Raw genomic sequence first — 16,178 nt, 5'->3', positions numbered from 1 at the left:
GGGAGGGGGGAACTACTGACACTCAAGAAATAGTAAAAACCAGACGTGCTAGGGAGGGAGGGAAAGTCCCCCAAGAGATGAAACTCGGCTCCACTCGCTGGCTAGGTTGTCAGTGGCCCCACAAGGCAGTGCTGAGAAGCCAAGAAAGAGAACCAAAAACGTGATCTGTGTTTGCTCATCAACAACGAGCGTGACACAAATCCCAAGAATGCTGAGGCACAAGACCTGGGTCTTCCCAAGATTACATTAAATTCTTTGCTTTTCATATCAGGGTGAAATGCTAAATAATGGGGGGGGGGTGTTTAAAAACGCCAACCACCAACCACGAAACATCTTTGCGTATAACCATTTGTTTTTATTAAAAAGTTACAAGCAATTAGTTACAGCATAATTTACAGAATAAAGAAACATCCTATAGTGTGAAAATGTACACGATTCAAAACCCATCAAAGTCGCGTCGATGTCCCAGACAAACCACAGCCTCCGAGTCGCCGCCACTGTGGAGGAACGCGGTCCAGACCTGGGCTCTGCGCACTTCCCCATCGGCACGCGGCTGAACGAAAGCACAGAGCACCACGGACCCTCTCGGGAAACAACCGAACCGACCCCGGCCCCTTCCCAGCCAACGCAATCCATCCGCGAATCCCTCTAGCAATACAGACATTCTCTTCCTATGGAGAAAGAATAAAGATAGATTGAGAAAGATGCACATGCAAATGGAAGGTTAGTCCTTGGTTTTGCCACTTGAGTTTCATTTCCATGTCTCTTGCGATGGGAGTAGCAGATGCCCCGTCTCAAGGAGAACTCCACAGGACTCCAGAGACTTGATCAGCGCACTGCTGCCGTAAACCTGATTGCGGTTTCATTTGCCTTGTTTGCAGGGCTCTCAGACATGTTCGGAGGGCAACATGGGCACGTGCAGAGAGGGCAGCCACGTTTCCTCATTTATGGCGCCCAGACTTTTCCCCTCCCCATTTCTTTAGTTTTCCATAGCACCTGAGTGACGTCTGGAAGACTGCACGCAAGACCATACGAAAGGTTATTAATGAGGGGAGGCCGTTTGGGCTCATTTGGCAGTAAATGGACCCAGGGATCTCACCCAGCCATTATATCAAAGAAACCAGGGTACTGGGCATTAACAAACTCAAACTCACGCAAGTGAAAGTCCCAGGTATGTCACCTATATATTCACAGGCAACACTGAGGCTCCAGCGAGATGGAACACAACCCAACTGGATCCATATTAGCTGGCACCACCAGTACCAAGACCATTCACTTCAGGCAGGCACTACATACTTCTCCCTTTCTAGAATGGGCCCCCATTAGACCCTATAATTTGATTCAAATAACTATCAAATCTCTTCGGCCACAGTGCAGAGCATCGCTTGGACTCTACTCACATGACAAGTAATACAAAATTATGTTGAGTTCTTTCCTAAAAGATTCATACATCAACCAAAATGGTCAAATCCCCACAATTATGACTGCATCCTTGATTAGGAAAGGAAAATGCTTATTAGAAACAAGGAAAACAACCTTGATTCCTTGTAATACGTGACAGACTTTTCAGATCTGCATTTAGAGTACTGATCATATTAACACTGGAGCTGAAGCACTGTAAAATCACTTTGCAGGGCGATACTAGCATGGTCCAATGAACGCTGATCGGAATATTTAGCCTCTTTGGGAACAGTGAGAATGAAGGGTCAGGTGGGAGGTTTGGAGACCTTCCCCATTTATAAAGGCTGAAATAATACCGACATGATTCTTGCTAACAAAAACATTGGACTTCCGAAAACACCCGCTACTTTAGGGAATTTGAGGATAACCAGTACTAAACTTAATACCTACACATTCTTTGCTGTTGAGTCAGAGAAAGCCAACAAGAGAAAATATATCAAAAACAAAAACACTGAAAAATACAGGCAAATGTCCAAGCCGGTACTAAAAGACAAGGTGTTCAAACTTGTTAATATCTCTCTTTAAGGAAATTCTCCTGAAACTCCAAGCTCTCTCTCCCAAACGCGAGCATGGAGTGTCGGTTTCTCAGCAAACCGTGCCAACAACGAACCTAATAAAAAGCTAATCACGTGAAACGAAATTTAGTTTCCGACACGATGCACAGCCTGCTTCAAAATGTAATTCTTTAACCATAAGATATTTTTTAGGAAGTAAGAATAAAGACAGCTTAAAAACACACATGGGAAATAGCTATTACTCCATTTCTCGTGAAACTGCGGGATTTTGGCTCCACCAGTCCGCGATGTGTTAGTGTCAGTGCTCGCTCTCGATTTTGGGGGGCAGGGAGGTGGAACGGCACGAACAGCGAGACTCAAAAAGCGCTGATGTTTAGCTCTTAAAAAAATTGGGGTTGACACATGTAGCTGTAGTCTGGAAGAAAGAAATGTCCCCAACTAAAACCTGTCCTAACAGCGCTTATCAGTATTACAGCAAGAGCAGGTGCAGCAAGAGCCACAGCTATTAAAATGGAGTAAGAGCTTTCGGCCTTCTGTCTTTCGACCAATACAGCGACTGCCTTGGTGGGAAGGCCTTGCTTCACATGGGCGAGGCTGCCTCGGAAGTGAACTCCATATCCAGGGTGAGAGATTCTGGGGAAAAAAGAGGCAAAAAAATGAACGATGCCCTCTGTTGCCTTGTATATTCCATTGCTCAATTTTTAACGCTTGACCTTCTGCCTATCTTTTCTCAAAACCGCCCTGGTCAAATCTGGCCCTGCCCCCCTCCACTTACTGGTTATTGTGCAGCTGCAGTCCCATTTCCTTAATGGACACAGGCTTTGCACATGATTTCTACTGTACTGTACCTATTGCTCTGCTTACACTGGATGGAAGCGCAAGCCCAACAGAACAGGTCGACATTAATAATGCCACTGTCCAAGATAACTGATCTCCTTGAGAACCACACAGATTTGACCACTGAGGATGTAGAGACGCTTGCAGACTAAACTGGCTGGTGAGGAGTTCATGCAGCTGCTACCTTTTGTGCTCCGTAGGACGAATCCAGCATTTCAGGTTTTAGAAGTAATCCTTGATAAAGGGGCGTAGTCGATATTTACAAATTTGGGACTGGATTATTTTATAATGAAAGGTGCCGTGTAATCTAAACACTTCGTAACACACCGTGAATTTTGGGACTGCACTCTGCTCTGCCAGTCAGCCCTGAGTAATTATATGATCGATCAATACTCCCTAAGCAAAGTACATGGTACCTCAATGATCTCTTAATAAAGTCCCTAAGCATTTGTAGTGGAGTTCCCAGGACTGATCAAACAGTCCTCCTGTATTTGGGTAGGTGGTTCCTCAATGGCGAGGGCCAGTCAAGCCAGATCTCTATCCCATCCGCTAATGGCAGGCTGATCCCAGACTTACCCAGAGGCCCTCCTCCTGGATTAGGTTCCTGCACTTCGTTGTGCATCAGCGAGTCCAGGGTGCGAGGGGACATGGGGAACAGATCGCTCGTGTTGCCCGAATTGGTGCTGCACAGATAGAGAAAACCATGAGGTAACTCTGAGCCTCTTTAAAAACGTAATATAGAAAAACAGCAATCCAGACCTGCATGAACTGTAGGAATTCTGATAGCGTTTGCTGAAAAGTAACAAACGATCAGTTGGGAATGATTTACACTCAGATTGCCTTGTTTTTTTAGAATCAGGCTATTCCAATGAAGCTAAAAAATCCCATATTAATTAAGAAGAGTTTTGCACATCTTCTCAAAGTGTGGATTCACCAACAAAGTCTCACAGCTGCTTTCTGTGTTAATTGTGTCAATCCTTCTGAGAAAGCAGTGATCTTAATCTTGTCATGCAGTTCTGACAGCAGTAATACAGGTTCAACCCACAAGCCCAATTACCAGACCAACGTTAGTATGTTTCATGGACAGAAGCAATGAAGTGGACTCAGTTTTCCTGTTTTAAGAAGTATTTCCCTGTCTTTTAGTGCCAGAACTAAAGTGCTTATTAATGAAACTCAGCATGGCATAAGTCTTTCACGGATGATTACAGAAAGAACAGGCATTCTACAAATGCAATCTGGATCTGCATCATAAAAATCTGCCCATGCAAACAATGTAGCAATTAACAGGAATCTGCATCCTAATAAAAAAAAAAGTTATGATTAAAAATACGTTATGACTGAAAACGTTTAAAAAGCCGAAGGTTGAAAAAAAAAATTCACCAGAATGTTGTGGCAAACAGAACTACAGAAGCGCATTGCTGCTACCAAGGGAAAAAAAATATTGTCCCCTTATCTCATAATTACGAGATAGCCATGATTACTTCAGCGTACAACCTGTACAACCTGTTACGTTGTGCAGTGAATGAGTCTAGAAGCTACTGTGAACTTGGCCGGCACAGAATTTGTACGGATTTACATTCGACTGGGGTTTAGTCAAAATGAAATCTCGTAATTTTCAGCAAATATGAACAGAATCATTATAAGCATGAGGACCACTTTTGTGGGATTTAGAGATCAAAGCGATGATGGTTCCGTTATGAACAGTTATACATGCAATCAGTCCCACTGCCTGAACTGTAAGTCTGCATGTATCTTGCTTTCTTCAGGTGAGGAAGCAGTGAAGAAGGGTCATTTTCATAAAACACTGTCAGTTTAATTCTCCTAGTTTTCCCTATATGAGCTTACCAAGTGTAAAGGTGATATTTAATACTTGGTTCTATGCAAACAGAACCACATGTTTAAATATCTGCTTCTGACTCTTTCAGACACTGACACAACCATCAGGTAATTTAAGGGTTAAAGAAGCCCAGTGTGTTAGTATTTGAATGAAGACTCTATATGCATCAGTGAGCTTAAACTTCTATATAAAACTTTGCAAGCAACTTTGAACAATGAAAAAGGTGCAGTCAATCAATAATGAAGATGCTGTTTAAGAACTGGGAGCCCCTGACATCCTCAAAAATCACATATGACAAGGAAAAACTTGGAAACCCTCCAGTCTGGCACTGCTCAAAGCAGCATGTGCCCTGACATGTATTTTTTAAAAAATTTGAAATCTTATTTTCCAAGCAAATATTTGTGTAGCACTTTGCACTGATGTGTTGAAGGATCTTGGTCAACAGGAACCCAACTGGATTACTTCAAAAACCCATGATACACAAATCTATGGACCAGTTATGTCATCTGTATAAAGACAGGGGGGACTGCCGAGCTAAAAACTGGGTTGTTTTAGTATTCTAAGATTCTAGGAAAAAAATCCATGAGAACTAGTCAACAGTGACCAGGATTTCTCAAGCATTGATAGCAAGTCTGCTGTGGAGCAGGGTGGGCGTTATAAGGACAGGTCCCCTTCATCTTTTCAGGCAAAACGGGTGATCTGTCATTTGCTGCAAAGCCGTATGCTTGCGGTGGTGCCATTGGGAGACCCCGGTGGGCGGTAACTGTCTCGTAAGGCTCTGTGCAGCATGCAGCAGATCAGAAGATAAATGGGCGTACTGGAGAATCACGTCTACAGATCCTCACTAGGAGCCATTTAAAACTTCCCACTGCTGGGGAAACAGTTTTAGGTCCAAATTTACCACAGCATTACAATCCCATTGCACTTCTTTCATTAAAACACCTGGAAACCAGCAGGACCAGGTGTATCGCACTCAGTTCCTGGGGGGGCTTCTGTTTAAGGCCCTATGTAACTGGTTTTCAGATACACAGTGGGTCTAATTAACTGGGTCACCACTGTGACATTTCTAACCTGGCTCCATAAGATTGTATAAGTAACCTTTAAGTTTAGTAAAGTGTATTTTTTGAGTGATCAACTGTCCTTAAGAAACATCCTATATGTTACAAAAGCTAAATACTTGAACTACTTAACTGAAATCAGGTGGGAACAAAAAACAGAAGAGGAATGAAGTCTGACAGCCCGGAGCAAGAACATATTCTGCCCTGCAGCAAAAAGCTTTTGATCGTTTTCCTTATTTGGCAGAAATGCCATTTTTTCCAGCACCCCCACTGGGACGGACTGTTATCCGTCTTGTGCTGGTTTGACAGCGACAGGAAGCAATAACGCATGCATTCACCAAAGTGCGCCTCAACTGCGGGGACTGCTGTTGCACCACAAGCGCCTTCAGGGCTGGACGGCAATCCTGGTCCATGCTGGGTAACAACACAGCCCACATTCAAACCAGCAGTCTTTTAACTATCAGATGGACACCTTGTTGGATAAGCCACTCAGGAGTCTCCCACCCCCCACCCCATCTCCAATCTTTTTAATAACCAAATGCAAGAGGAAGACTGAGCCCAGCTTCTGCCAATTTCATTTCGCTCTACAAAGACCAGACACAATGCCACGGTACTGACAGGGTGGGGGGGGGACAGAAAACTTCAGGTGCCCACAACTCGCCCCCCACTCCCACAAGACCAGCACCACCACACGCCATGCCCCGGGCCCCCCACTGCCCCCCCGCCCTCCCCAGATCTCCACCCTACCCCGAATATCCGTTGGCCAGCAGCTCGCTGTCCGGCATGTCCATGAACACAGATGGGGACCTGTGGAAACAGGTCATTTCTCACTAGGCACTTGTCTTATCTCTCTCTCGCCGCCGGGGAAACGCCTCTCTCTCCTATGCCAGGGGTTTGGCAATCCTTGGCTGCTCCTTTCCATCCCAGAGGAGGATGTCAGGACCACTGCTGCAGGGATTCCCAGTTCCGGCCCTAGAGGACCTCACACCTGCTCTTTTTCATCCCAGCTGAGCTTAAGCAATTGATTGGAGCCTTAATTGTCCCAACTGTTTTTATTGTTGCAATTCTTTCAGAAGATGGGGATTTTATTCTACTTAAGAACCGCAACAGTTAAAAGGCCACATCTCCAAGACCTAAAAATCAGTCAAACAGGTCAAATAAATCCTGTTATTACTATTTGAATTAATTGTTCAATTGGACAACCAAGTGCTTGGCTAGAATAAAAGCCAGCAGGTGTGTGGGCCTCCAACACCAGAATTGAAAAACCTTTGCTCCATACAGTTTAGTACTTCATTAACTAAATTACTTCTGCTGCTGCAGATCACCTAAACCAGGACTTCTCATCCTGCAGCCCTTTCCAGTTCACTCCAACACACAATTTTGCTGCAACCAGCTCCTGGTTTCTATACAGGATCAGTACAGAAGATAAGAAGCTGGATTATATCAAAGTGTTGCTAAATAACAGACTGGAAGGGTGGTCAATTAGGTAGCCTGGGATCACTTGGAAAAAAAATGTATTCCTCTCACATGCTAACATTTCCTCTCATTTCACTAACTGCACCCCTCAGCATAACAGCGTGACGAACTGGCTGGGGTGCTGGGAGGTGTCCTTCAATGTCACGGTTGAGCGAAAGGGTTAAGCCATAAGAAGGCTGCACCCTGAAAAGATGTCATATGGAATGTAAATGGTTATAGAGGCTATACTTACGGGGTCACGCAGATGAACTTTGTCTTCAGATAAGGGACTGTGCCTAATGGGGGAAAGAGAAAAAGGTTGAAATTGTCACGTCTCTGCATACAGGGTACAAGCATCTCTCTGCAGAAAAAGGCCCGTCAATCATTTTTCCTTATTCTGCTATAAGTCAGAAGCCCGGCTTGACTGTTATGAGAAAGAAGAAAAGCCGACAAAATAAAACAGGGTGTCACTTACAAGCAGCACTGACCCTGTTCCCCCCGGTACCCCGAGGACAGCAGCTTGTAAGGTCTGCCATGGTACATAACCAAGCAGGACCATCAACGACTACCTGGGTCTGTGAAATCCGGTTGCTCGGTGTTCTCTGTGCGGCAGTACTTCCCAAACGCTTCCTCCTTTGGGATCTCTGGAAACAGGTACACGAGTGGAGAGACCAGGATGTTGGTGGCGTCCATGATCTTGTAGCCCATAATGATCTCGGCGAAGGACATGCTGTTCAGCTGCTGCTTGGTGTAGGGCTCCACGGACTGGATCTGCGTCTTCCCTGAAACACAGAAGCCTTTGGTCAGACCGGGAATTCTCCGCCGTCTTCCAAAGCACTGCCAGGAAGAGCCTGGAAGAGATCCAGCGATTCAAAGCCTTCAGGCCCATGTACTGGTTCATTACCCGACAAACTCCAGGCCAGGCGCCAGCTGGTGAGTGGGTATGCATTACAGGAAGACAGTCTGCAAGCTTCACCCAAGAAAACAAGCTCCCTGAAGCCTGCAGCTGGCACAGGGGAGCCTGATAACTTGCTTTTATCCAACTGCACTCTTTAAGGCTCTGCTTTATATATATTTTTTTGCATATTAACTGACCCTTTTTTTTCCTTCATTGGGTGATCCCTGTAGAAGGTCATGAGATAAACGCTATCAAATGAAATAATGCAGTGATCTCTTAAGTTGAAAACACCAAACTCTGAGCATTTGCGCCACTCATGTGCTTTTACAGCTGTGCCTTGAGCCCCACAACCTGAACCCAAATTCGCGTGCCGAGGTTTCAGGTCTATGACCGCGGCCGCTTACCGCTGATGTCTTTCTCCACCCAGGTGAAGGTGATGCCTCCCTCCTTGCTGCTCTCGCTGAAGCGCAGAAGGAAGGTGCCAGGGGGCTTGGTGCTCAAAATGGCTCTCTCGCGCTCCTTGCTGATGAAACCCATGATGTACCTATCAACGCAGATGGACACCGTCACAACCGTGCACCACGCCTTTTGCTTTGTGTTCTGGCATTGTAGCGAAAAGGGCAAGAAAATCTGCAGAGCGCCTGACTTTGGCATCATTTCAGATCTGTTCATCAAAGCACTACAAATAGAACAAGGTGTTCGCTTACAACACAGAAACAACATTTTATAAAAGGACAAGGTATAAATCTTCCTGGTTCAAGCTTGGGTCTTTACGTGTGACCAGGAACCCGTAAGCAGAGGTGCATAACTGGAAGACAGCCATCTAGTTTTTTATATATTTGATAGACATACAAACACAGGAACAGACTGTGCCTTATATAACATATTTAAGGAACTTATTTGCCACCTAGTTGGGGCAAGAATAAGACGATAAAGATCACCTCAGATCTTGCCTAAAAAGTGACTCTTGCAATAATCTCCTGCAATATCAGTAAAAGCTGTTTTCATTCCTGGTAGACCTGAGCGACTGAGTGACCTAGAGCACAGAAAAAGACTCAAGGTTAGGGAGAGGAGGCCGTGTTAATATCTCACCCTTCGTTCCATAATGCCAAGATGTACTTCTTCACCAGGTCGATGATATTGTCCAGCCACACCCAGAATGAAAACCCTTTCCCTGCCATATTCTCCTGTAGGGATGAAAGAAAAATGGAAGACATTTCAAAAGCATGGTTTTAAAAGATCCTTCGCAATGTGCAGAAACGATCTGTCAGGAATGTCTTACCTTGCAGAACTTTGCCCATGTGATCTGACACCCAGAGTAGTTCACACAAGGTCCTGAGAAGAAAACACCCTCGTTCAATTTTCAATCCTGAATCCATCAGAACACAACTAACAGACTAGATTTACAACTTCTTTCTAAAAGTAATAGGATTAGAATCGTTTCTTGTCTGTATTTTACAATTACCATTAGTGTAACAAAGTTCTTGTTAATTGCATTACTGGGCTGGAAATCCTTAATAAACACAAAGTCTTACATAGCTATTTTTGAATCACAGATTTTTAATCACAGAACTACCCTGGCCTCATTTCACCGTTTAGTCATAACAGTACATATCTTAGTCTTCCCGTACGTTCTGTGACATCAGTACAAACGGGAGATAATTTCAAATCGAATGTGCGCATTTCCCGAAATCATACGTCAGATTTGCGGGAGTCATAATCTAAAGCCACAGGGTAAATATAGGCTTTCGGAATCCGGGAAACAAGTTGTGGAGGAAATGCAAAACATAAAAGAAAGGCCTGCGCTGTATGTTCTCTTTTTTGTGCATATATAAAAAGACGCCGCAAAGCGTTAAGCCTAGAAACAACGCCGATCTCACAGAAAGAGAAAGAAAGCAAGGAATTAGAAGCAGATGAGGGGAGAAAGGAGGAGGAGGGGGTCAAGCTGACTCCTTGTCTTTGATATCTGTTCTCACGGAAGACGACAAGACGAACACCAGGGAGGAAAAGCCCGAGCCTGACGAGAGCAGAGAAGAAGCCTGACCCAGCAGCTTCTCCGCCAGTGTGGTCAGCTGCTCGATGGTCAGCCCCCGCTTGGTCGTGGAGGAGAACTGCCAGCTCAGCACCTCGGCCACCTGGTCCCACGTGGCCACGGGGGGCTTGGTGAAGAAGTTGACGTTCTGCAGGGGGGGGGAGACGGGGCCTTGTTAAAAACCTGCAGCACTTGTGCGCCCAGCAAGCACGCCGGCGTTACTCTCCCCAGGTGACACGGCACTGGACTCAGGAGCCAGCCCTGGGGCGCATTCCCTCCGCTGAAGGACAGGGCGAATGCAAGAACGCGTCTCTGTTTTACTCTTTGGTCTCGCCTTGATTTCACACCAGTGAGGTAGCCCGAGCTAATATTAGGATTAAAAAATATAAGTTTTTAAGCCAGTACTGCAGTCATGGCAGGGAAACACCTAAGCGATTATATCATTTTGGCTATTTAATGAGCATTTTATTCGGTGTCTAATAACAGAACATTAAAGTCTAGGGTCATGAGACATATAGTAACTCCTTAATAGGTCATTCTAAGTTCCCGAACTTTTAAACATATGTGATATTGGGAGCTCAATAATTGTAATCACAGGGTTTTAAAATGTTATTTCATTTCTTTCCAGGGGAGAGGGTTCCTTTCCTGCCCTGTCTCATGGCCTGTGAGCTGCTGCTACAGTCTCTCTCCTGCTCTCAGCACACACACCTGTGAATCATTACAGGACAATAAAGCCAGGTGCAGCTCTCTGCTGTGCCTCCTTCCTCCCTCACAGCCAGGGCTAGGGATAATGAGGCAGCGAGGCTGTAACCCCTTGAATGGTCATTGCCTATACATTCATACAACGGCTGAAACGGGGTTTCTTCTGGCTTAACCAAGCTTAGGGTTACACGAAGATTTCTGGAACCGAACCCTTACATAACCCAGGCTTAGTGTACAAAACCTACCTGAGCGAGGCACCAGCATAGCACAACAATTATATTTGTTTGAAAGCAAATAGAAAAGACAATAAGACTAGGTGAACGAGTCTTGCTGAACACTCAAGATTCCTCTTAGTCACCCTTTTCCCTGCTACTAGAGGGAGCTCTTTACCTTAGGGTGATTGGTCAGCATGTTGTACCACAGGATGGACGCCCAGGCGTTGGGCATCTGGCAGATGTTGGAGATGACGACCACAGGCAAAGAATGCGTCTGAAGAAAGACAAAACAGAAGATGAGTTTTTCTCCCTCACTATCGTGTCTGGAGGAAGGCTCCTGATATTTAAAAGCACTTATGGAAAAAATAAATCAATTCAGGAGAATATATTAATAGCACAGAGAGCCCCAAGTCCACTTTATTACCTTGGCATCTTCTGCTGCTATATTTGCAATAATATCTCTTGATCACTTGGGAAAAGGAAGAGCTTTTTCAGGAGCTATTAGTAAAGTAATAAGATACTTTAATCATTAAAAATTAAGAGATGGGTTTCTCATTTTCTACAATTAACCTACATTTGGGAGGTGAACCTCTGACATAGGAAAAAGATGCGTTAGTCTGCAGATAATGACACCCATCTGTACTGATTAGAATTACCATATGGCCCTGTGACCTCCTGGGAATTTCCTGCCAGGACACGGCTTTGAAGAAAACGGAAATTAAAAAAGCAACATGCTTTTGTGTGAACTTCCTCACTGTGTACAACAAAGAGCACTGCCACACATCACTGTGTGTGAACAGTAGCGTTTAAGTAACTTCTTTTCTTGCAAATGAGTTAACATGGATTTTCACCGTAGTGAAGCTACAATATTCAATTAAGCAAAGCTGTAGTGTTTTATGATAGTTCCATCCAGTGTTAAAGTGTCCCGAGTACAATATAGTGTTAGCTTAGTACTGTAAAAAGTGATTTTCCCTGAACAAAGCAAACTGTTAAATCCGAACTGCCTTAATAAATGAATTTGTTATGCCACACCATTCACAAAGAAGCCAGCAGTATTTTACATCGTGATTACTCTCAGCTTTTTAAACCAAGAAATTCACCCCATTCAACCATAGTTAACAAGTATAATTTTATCGGCAATGACAATGAACTTTGTAATAGGCGTCAGTACAGATTAGTATAAGGTTTCAATGCAGACACAGAGACTGCCTTCCCTGCTAATTCTTATCAGCAGAACTCAAGACAAAACGAGCTCTACTGATTCATAACATCTCATTAAAATGCATTTGCAAACCATGAAAATCTAATCTCTGGAACTAAAGCTATAAATCGATATGATGTGTTTAATGAATACAGATTGCAGGAATCCTAGTATGCAAATTAAGTTGAGACCACCAGCAACGAAAAACAGCTAGTTGCATTTTCAAAATAATTTTACAGGAAGAATTCTTTCTTCAGAACAAAGACTATGGCGTTCTAACAGAATAAGATCTTAATACAATTCATTGTGTTACCTAGAGGTCAAAGGGCACAAGCCAGTGGGCTATTTAATTAAGCTTTTTCTGGACCACTTCAGCTGTACTCTACAAGTTAAAACTGTTAATGGTGTAACTTTAAAAGATGTTTCCAGCCATCAACAACAACAAATAACTGGGAATCTCTGTCATAGGACTTTAGAGGGTGTGCAAATCAAGGCTCATATACTGCAAAGCAATAATGACAGATGATCAGCAAACTGCACTAAAATGACAAGACCTTTCTCGTTTCCCCTCCCTAACTCATTTACCATGAAGATCGGAGCATTGGTCTGTCAGTTTTTGCTATTTACAGCGAGATGCTGGCATTTTTAAGAACACGGACTCCATGAGTCAGAAAGTTGTTAAGACAACATTGTCAACTCTGCTTCTATGAATAAGGTCTGAGAATGTTAGAGGTCGCTTATTGCTTCAGCAATTTCTGCAGGCAGCTCTGAAAGATGCCGTTTCTGTCTGCACACTGACCTCCAGGTCGATCTTCAGCCCCTGGTGGTAGACCTCAGTCTCGAAGGTGATGAGATGCAGCTCCTCGGTCACGATCAGAGAGGCCTGAACAAAGAAATAATGTCAGATAATAGAACTGAACTTGTCAAAATAACCCACAGAGAGATCAACACCTAAAAGAAGCTCAGCTGCCGGAAGGTGTATCTTCGTTTTTTCAATTTCATTACACATCAATGAACAAACCCTTAATGACACAGCTCAGATACATACCAACATTGACTTTACAAAGGAATGTTGCCTTAATCTGGGGGGTATTTTAAGCCTTGGCATACACCTTAAAATCAGAGTGCCTGGATGATGGGACTAATCTTTATCAAAATAAAAGAAAAATAAATTCCATACACATGAATTAGATTTTGAGTCAGTTAAAAGAAAACCAATTGAACATAGAGCATGTTCTGTCATTCTAGACACGTGCTCAGTTTCGTTCCTACTTACATCACTGTTCGCCCGGCCTCCATTCCCACACCGCTGCTCTCTCAGGGTCTGCAAACAGACAGGACACCCTCTCAGTACCATCATCCACACTCCGGCCCACGACAGAATGGGGCCGTGCGTCCTCAAAGCCTCAGATCCAGCCTGCTAGCCGGTCGCAAACTCACCAGGTGTTTGAACTCAGCGGAGAGGCTGCCGTTATTGGACTCCTCCATGTTCATCACCTTCGTGTTCGTACCCAAGATGTTAAACTTGCGGGAACTGGAATAATTACGGAGACAAGAGGTCATCAAAAAGATGCACGTCTCAGCCCGTCTTGAAAACGCCTGTGCGTGGTTGCATTCTCACAAGGGCATTTCTCTCTCTTTTTTTTTTGGCGCAACTGTATTTTAAAACGAAAGAGGCCAAGGTATTTAAGACGTGACACAAGACCTCACACTAGAGGTCTTGGACTGCGCCACATTGTTAAGAACAAGGATATCGGCTACAGGGCCCCCTACTGGCTGGACCGGGAAAAGCTCTATTCACAGATCAAGCTCGGCTCTTGAGTCTGCAGAGTGGAATTCGGACACCATCAGTCACCACCTGTGACCCCTAGCGCGACGCACAGGTTGCCCTTCAACAGTGACCCCTGCAGGCTGCCCGATGCCAGAGCCTGGATTTATCAAAGACAGCTACATTATATTCTGTCCATCGGCGCAGACAGGAAGAGTGATGGATTGGGGTTTTCAGATCCCCCCTCCACCCAAAAAAAATATTTTGGCACTGTATTGAACATTATGATCCTCTAGTCCCCACTTATTTCACACATTAACGTTTGCATACTTCTCCACTTTCGGAAATTTTAAATGAATTTGCTTGCAGGTGGGCAGATCACTTTCATTTATGACAATTCTTGCTATGCGCGGTTTCTATCTCCTTCTCACCCTGCCGTTAACACCGGTAATTTTGGAAAGGTGGGGAGGGGGGGAAAGATGCAAAAAAAAAAAAGAGGGATTCAGTTTAAAAATAAGACCATAGGTTTTTTTACCCTCTCAATGCTGCCACATCCCCCGATTCCCTGTCAACAGAGAGCACAGAGGGAGGTTAGTGAGGCCGTCACAGCTACAAGGCAGAATATACCACAACGGGTAAGAAAAAAAAAGTCTTTTAAAAGCTCACACTTTAAAAAATGATCCATGTAAACATTGTTTAGAGCCAAGTCTTAACTTGATTAAAGAACTGAGCTACTTTGATGCTCTTGCGTCAATAAGAATTAACTTCAAAGCACCCAGGCTACAAAAAACTAAAAACTGGTTCAACTACAACCTAAAAGAAAGAATGCGTTTAGTAATTAGAGGTGTCACGTACACTTTAATGTAAAATAAATGCTTTTTATAATACATTAACGGGAAGCGTTTGAAAATAGCACAGAAAAGGTAATCCCTTACTCACTTGTCGATGCAGACTTTAATCTTCAGTTGATAATTCAGCTCGGGAAATTTCACCAGTAACCTGATAAATGGGGAAAAAAACAGCTTTTATTTCGATCGTTTGTAACATATGACGGCAAAATAAAGCACAGAAGCATAGGTCACACGGAAAAAGTTTCACCTTCTAAGCCAGTTATGATTGATGGAAGACTAGCTGTCAGAACAACAAACTGCTCAACTGGGGGGAAAGATAAGGTTCAGAAAGAGAAGCCATGTGTCTTGACACTCACCTGACCTTGGTAGTGAACTGCACCCCTGTCTTAATGACCAGAGGCCTATCGGGGTGCATAGGCATACATGGCTGTCGCTCCACCACAAAGGCACTGCAAACACAGAGAGGGTTACTTAGACACACGCCCACTGAGCTGGGCAAAAACACATGCAAAGGAAATCCCTAGAGCTCCACCCAAAATTAAAAGCAATGTAAAATTCACTCATGTTGGATAACATGTTGGTGAAATTTCAGGATAACGGTTGCCCAGGAAGTTACAACAGAAAGAGCATTACCTCAAAACACAAGCTAAAGAAATCATCTGTAAAGTTTCTCTTTTTGATTAACGCAATGATCGTGGGTTCATGCAAGCGACATGCCAGATCTTAATGAATCTCTACCTACAGGACTGTATATATTGTTTTAAAAGCCCAACCACATACATGAAAAAGGAATATTTTAGTCAGGCTGGAAGATGGAAACCCAGTGGAAAGACATGATGCACAGGACAAATCAGATCGCATTGACATAACTTGCCCTGCCATCAGAGACTTTTGATGAAAAGAATGGGAACTGCATTCATGCAGTGGACATTAAACGTCACAATGTTCAATCCAGAATTCTAAATGCTCAGTAACAATGCCAAATGTATATAAAACTCAAAAGTCAGCTAGGAAGCATGAGCAATCCTGGGAACAGTTTTCCAGGGATCTACAGTATAGCTACATACCTTTTCATGAGGTTCCTGAAGATGTCCACTATCTTCTCCTCCAGGGCAGGCCGGTGCTGGACGATGGGGTCGCCCTTGTAGGACACCTTCTGCTGCAGCTCCTCCAGCTTCTTGATCTGCTGTCTGATCTGCAGCTGGGACTCGGCCAGAGAGGTAATCCTGTCCGCAGTATTGGAGGAGACGGCAGGCGAAAGGGAGAGAATGGAGGCTTAGAACACTGCTTTTCCCAAGCGTACTACACGGTGCAGGAGAAGTGGATACATCCGTTCTATAAGGGCCCA

At 44.1% G+C, this 16,178-nt stretch overlaps 1 protein-coding gene across 5 annotated transcripts in view; it reads right to left on the bottom strand.

Moving 5' to 3' along the window:
- Positions 1-334: 334 nt before the first annotated feature.
- The window catches only part of stat3 (signal transducer and activator of transcription 3 (acute-phase response factor)), a 31,216-nt gene continuing 15,372 nt past the window's right edge, over positions 335-16,178 (bottom strand). For 2 of the 5 annotated variants that reach the window (XM_015361887.2, XM_015361888.2), the window contains exons 9-25: positions 15,898-16,056; positions 15,187-15,279; positions 14,919-14,978; positions 14,515-14,544; positions 13,652-13,745; positions 13,488-13,535; positions 13,011-13,094; positions 11,186-11,284; positions 10,106-10,241; positions 9,344-9,396; positions 9,154-9,248; positions 8,466-8,605; positions 7,730-7,945; positions 7,417-7,459; positions 6,456-6,515; positions 3,390-3,496; positions 335-2,609 (exon numbers count right to left, since the gene is read on the bottom strand). In XM_015361887.2, coding sequence (XP_015217373.1) covers positions 2,557-2,609; positions 3,390-3,496; positions 6,456-6,515; positions 7,417-7,459; positions 7,730-7,945; positions 8,466-8,605; positions 9,154-9,248; positions 9,344-9,396; positions 10,106-10,241; positions 11,186-11,284; positions 13,011-13,094; positions 13,488-13,535; positions 13,652-13,745; positions 14,515-14,544; positions 14,919-14,978; positions 15,187-15,279; positions 15,898-16,056 — 1,570 coding nt within the window. In that variant the 3' untranslated portion in view covers positions 335-2,556. The remainder of the gene's footprint in view (positions 2,610-3,389; positions 3,497-6,455; positions 6,516-7,416; positions 7,460-7,729; positions 7,946-8,465; positions 8,606-9,153; positions 9,249-9,343; positions 9,397-10,105; positions 10,242-11,185; positions 11,285-13,010; positions 13,095-13,487; positions 13,536-13,651; positions 13,746-14,514; positions 14,545-14,918; positions 14,979-15,186; positions 15,280-15,897; positions 16,057-16,178) is intronic. The other 3 variants (XM_015361890.2, XM_015361891.2, XM_006638136.3) reach the window with 3 other exon arrangements.

This window comes from Lepisosteus oculatus, chromosome 28, assembly GCF_040954835.1.
Source record: "Lepisosteus oculatus isolate fLepOcu1 chromosome 28, fLepOcu1.hap2, whole genome shotgun sequence".
NCBI classification, from domain to species: domain Eukaryota; kingdom Metazoa; phylum Chordata; class Actinopteri; order Semionotiformes; family Lepisosteidae; genus Lepisosteus; species Lepisosteus oculatus.
The sequence above is the reverse complement of the archived record's forward strand: the minus strand, read 5'-3'. Positions and strand labels throughout refer to the sequence as shown.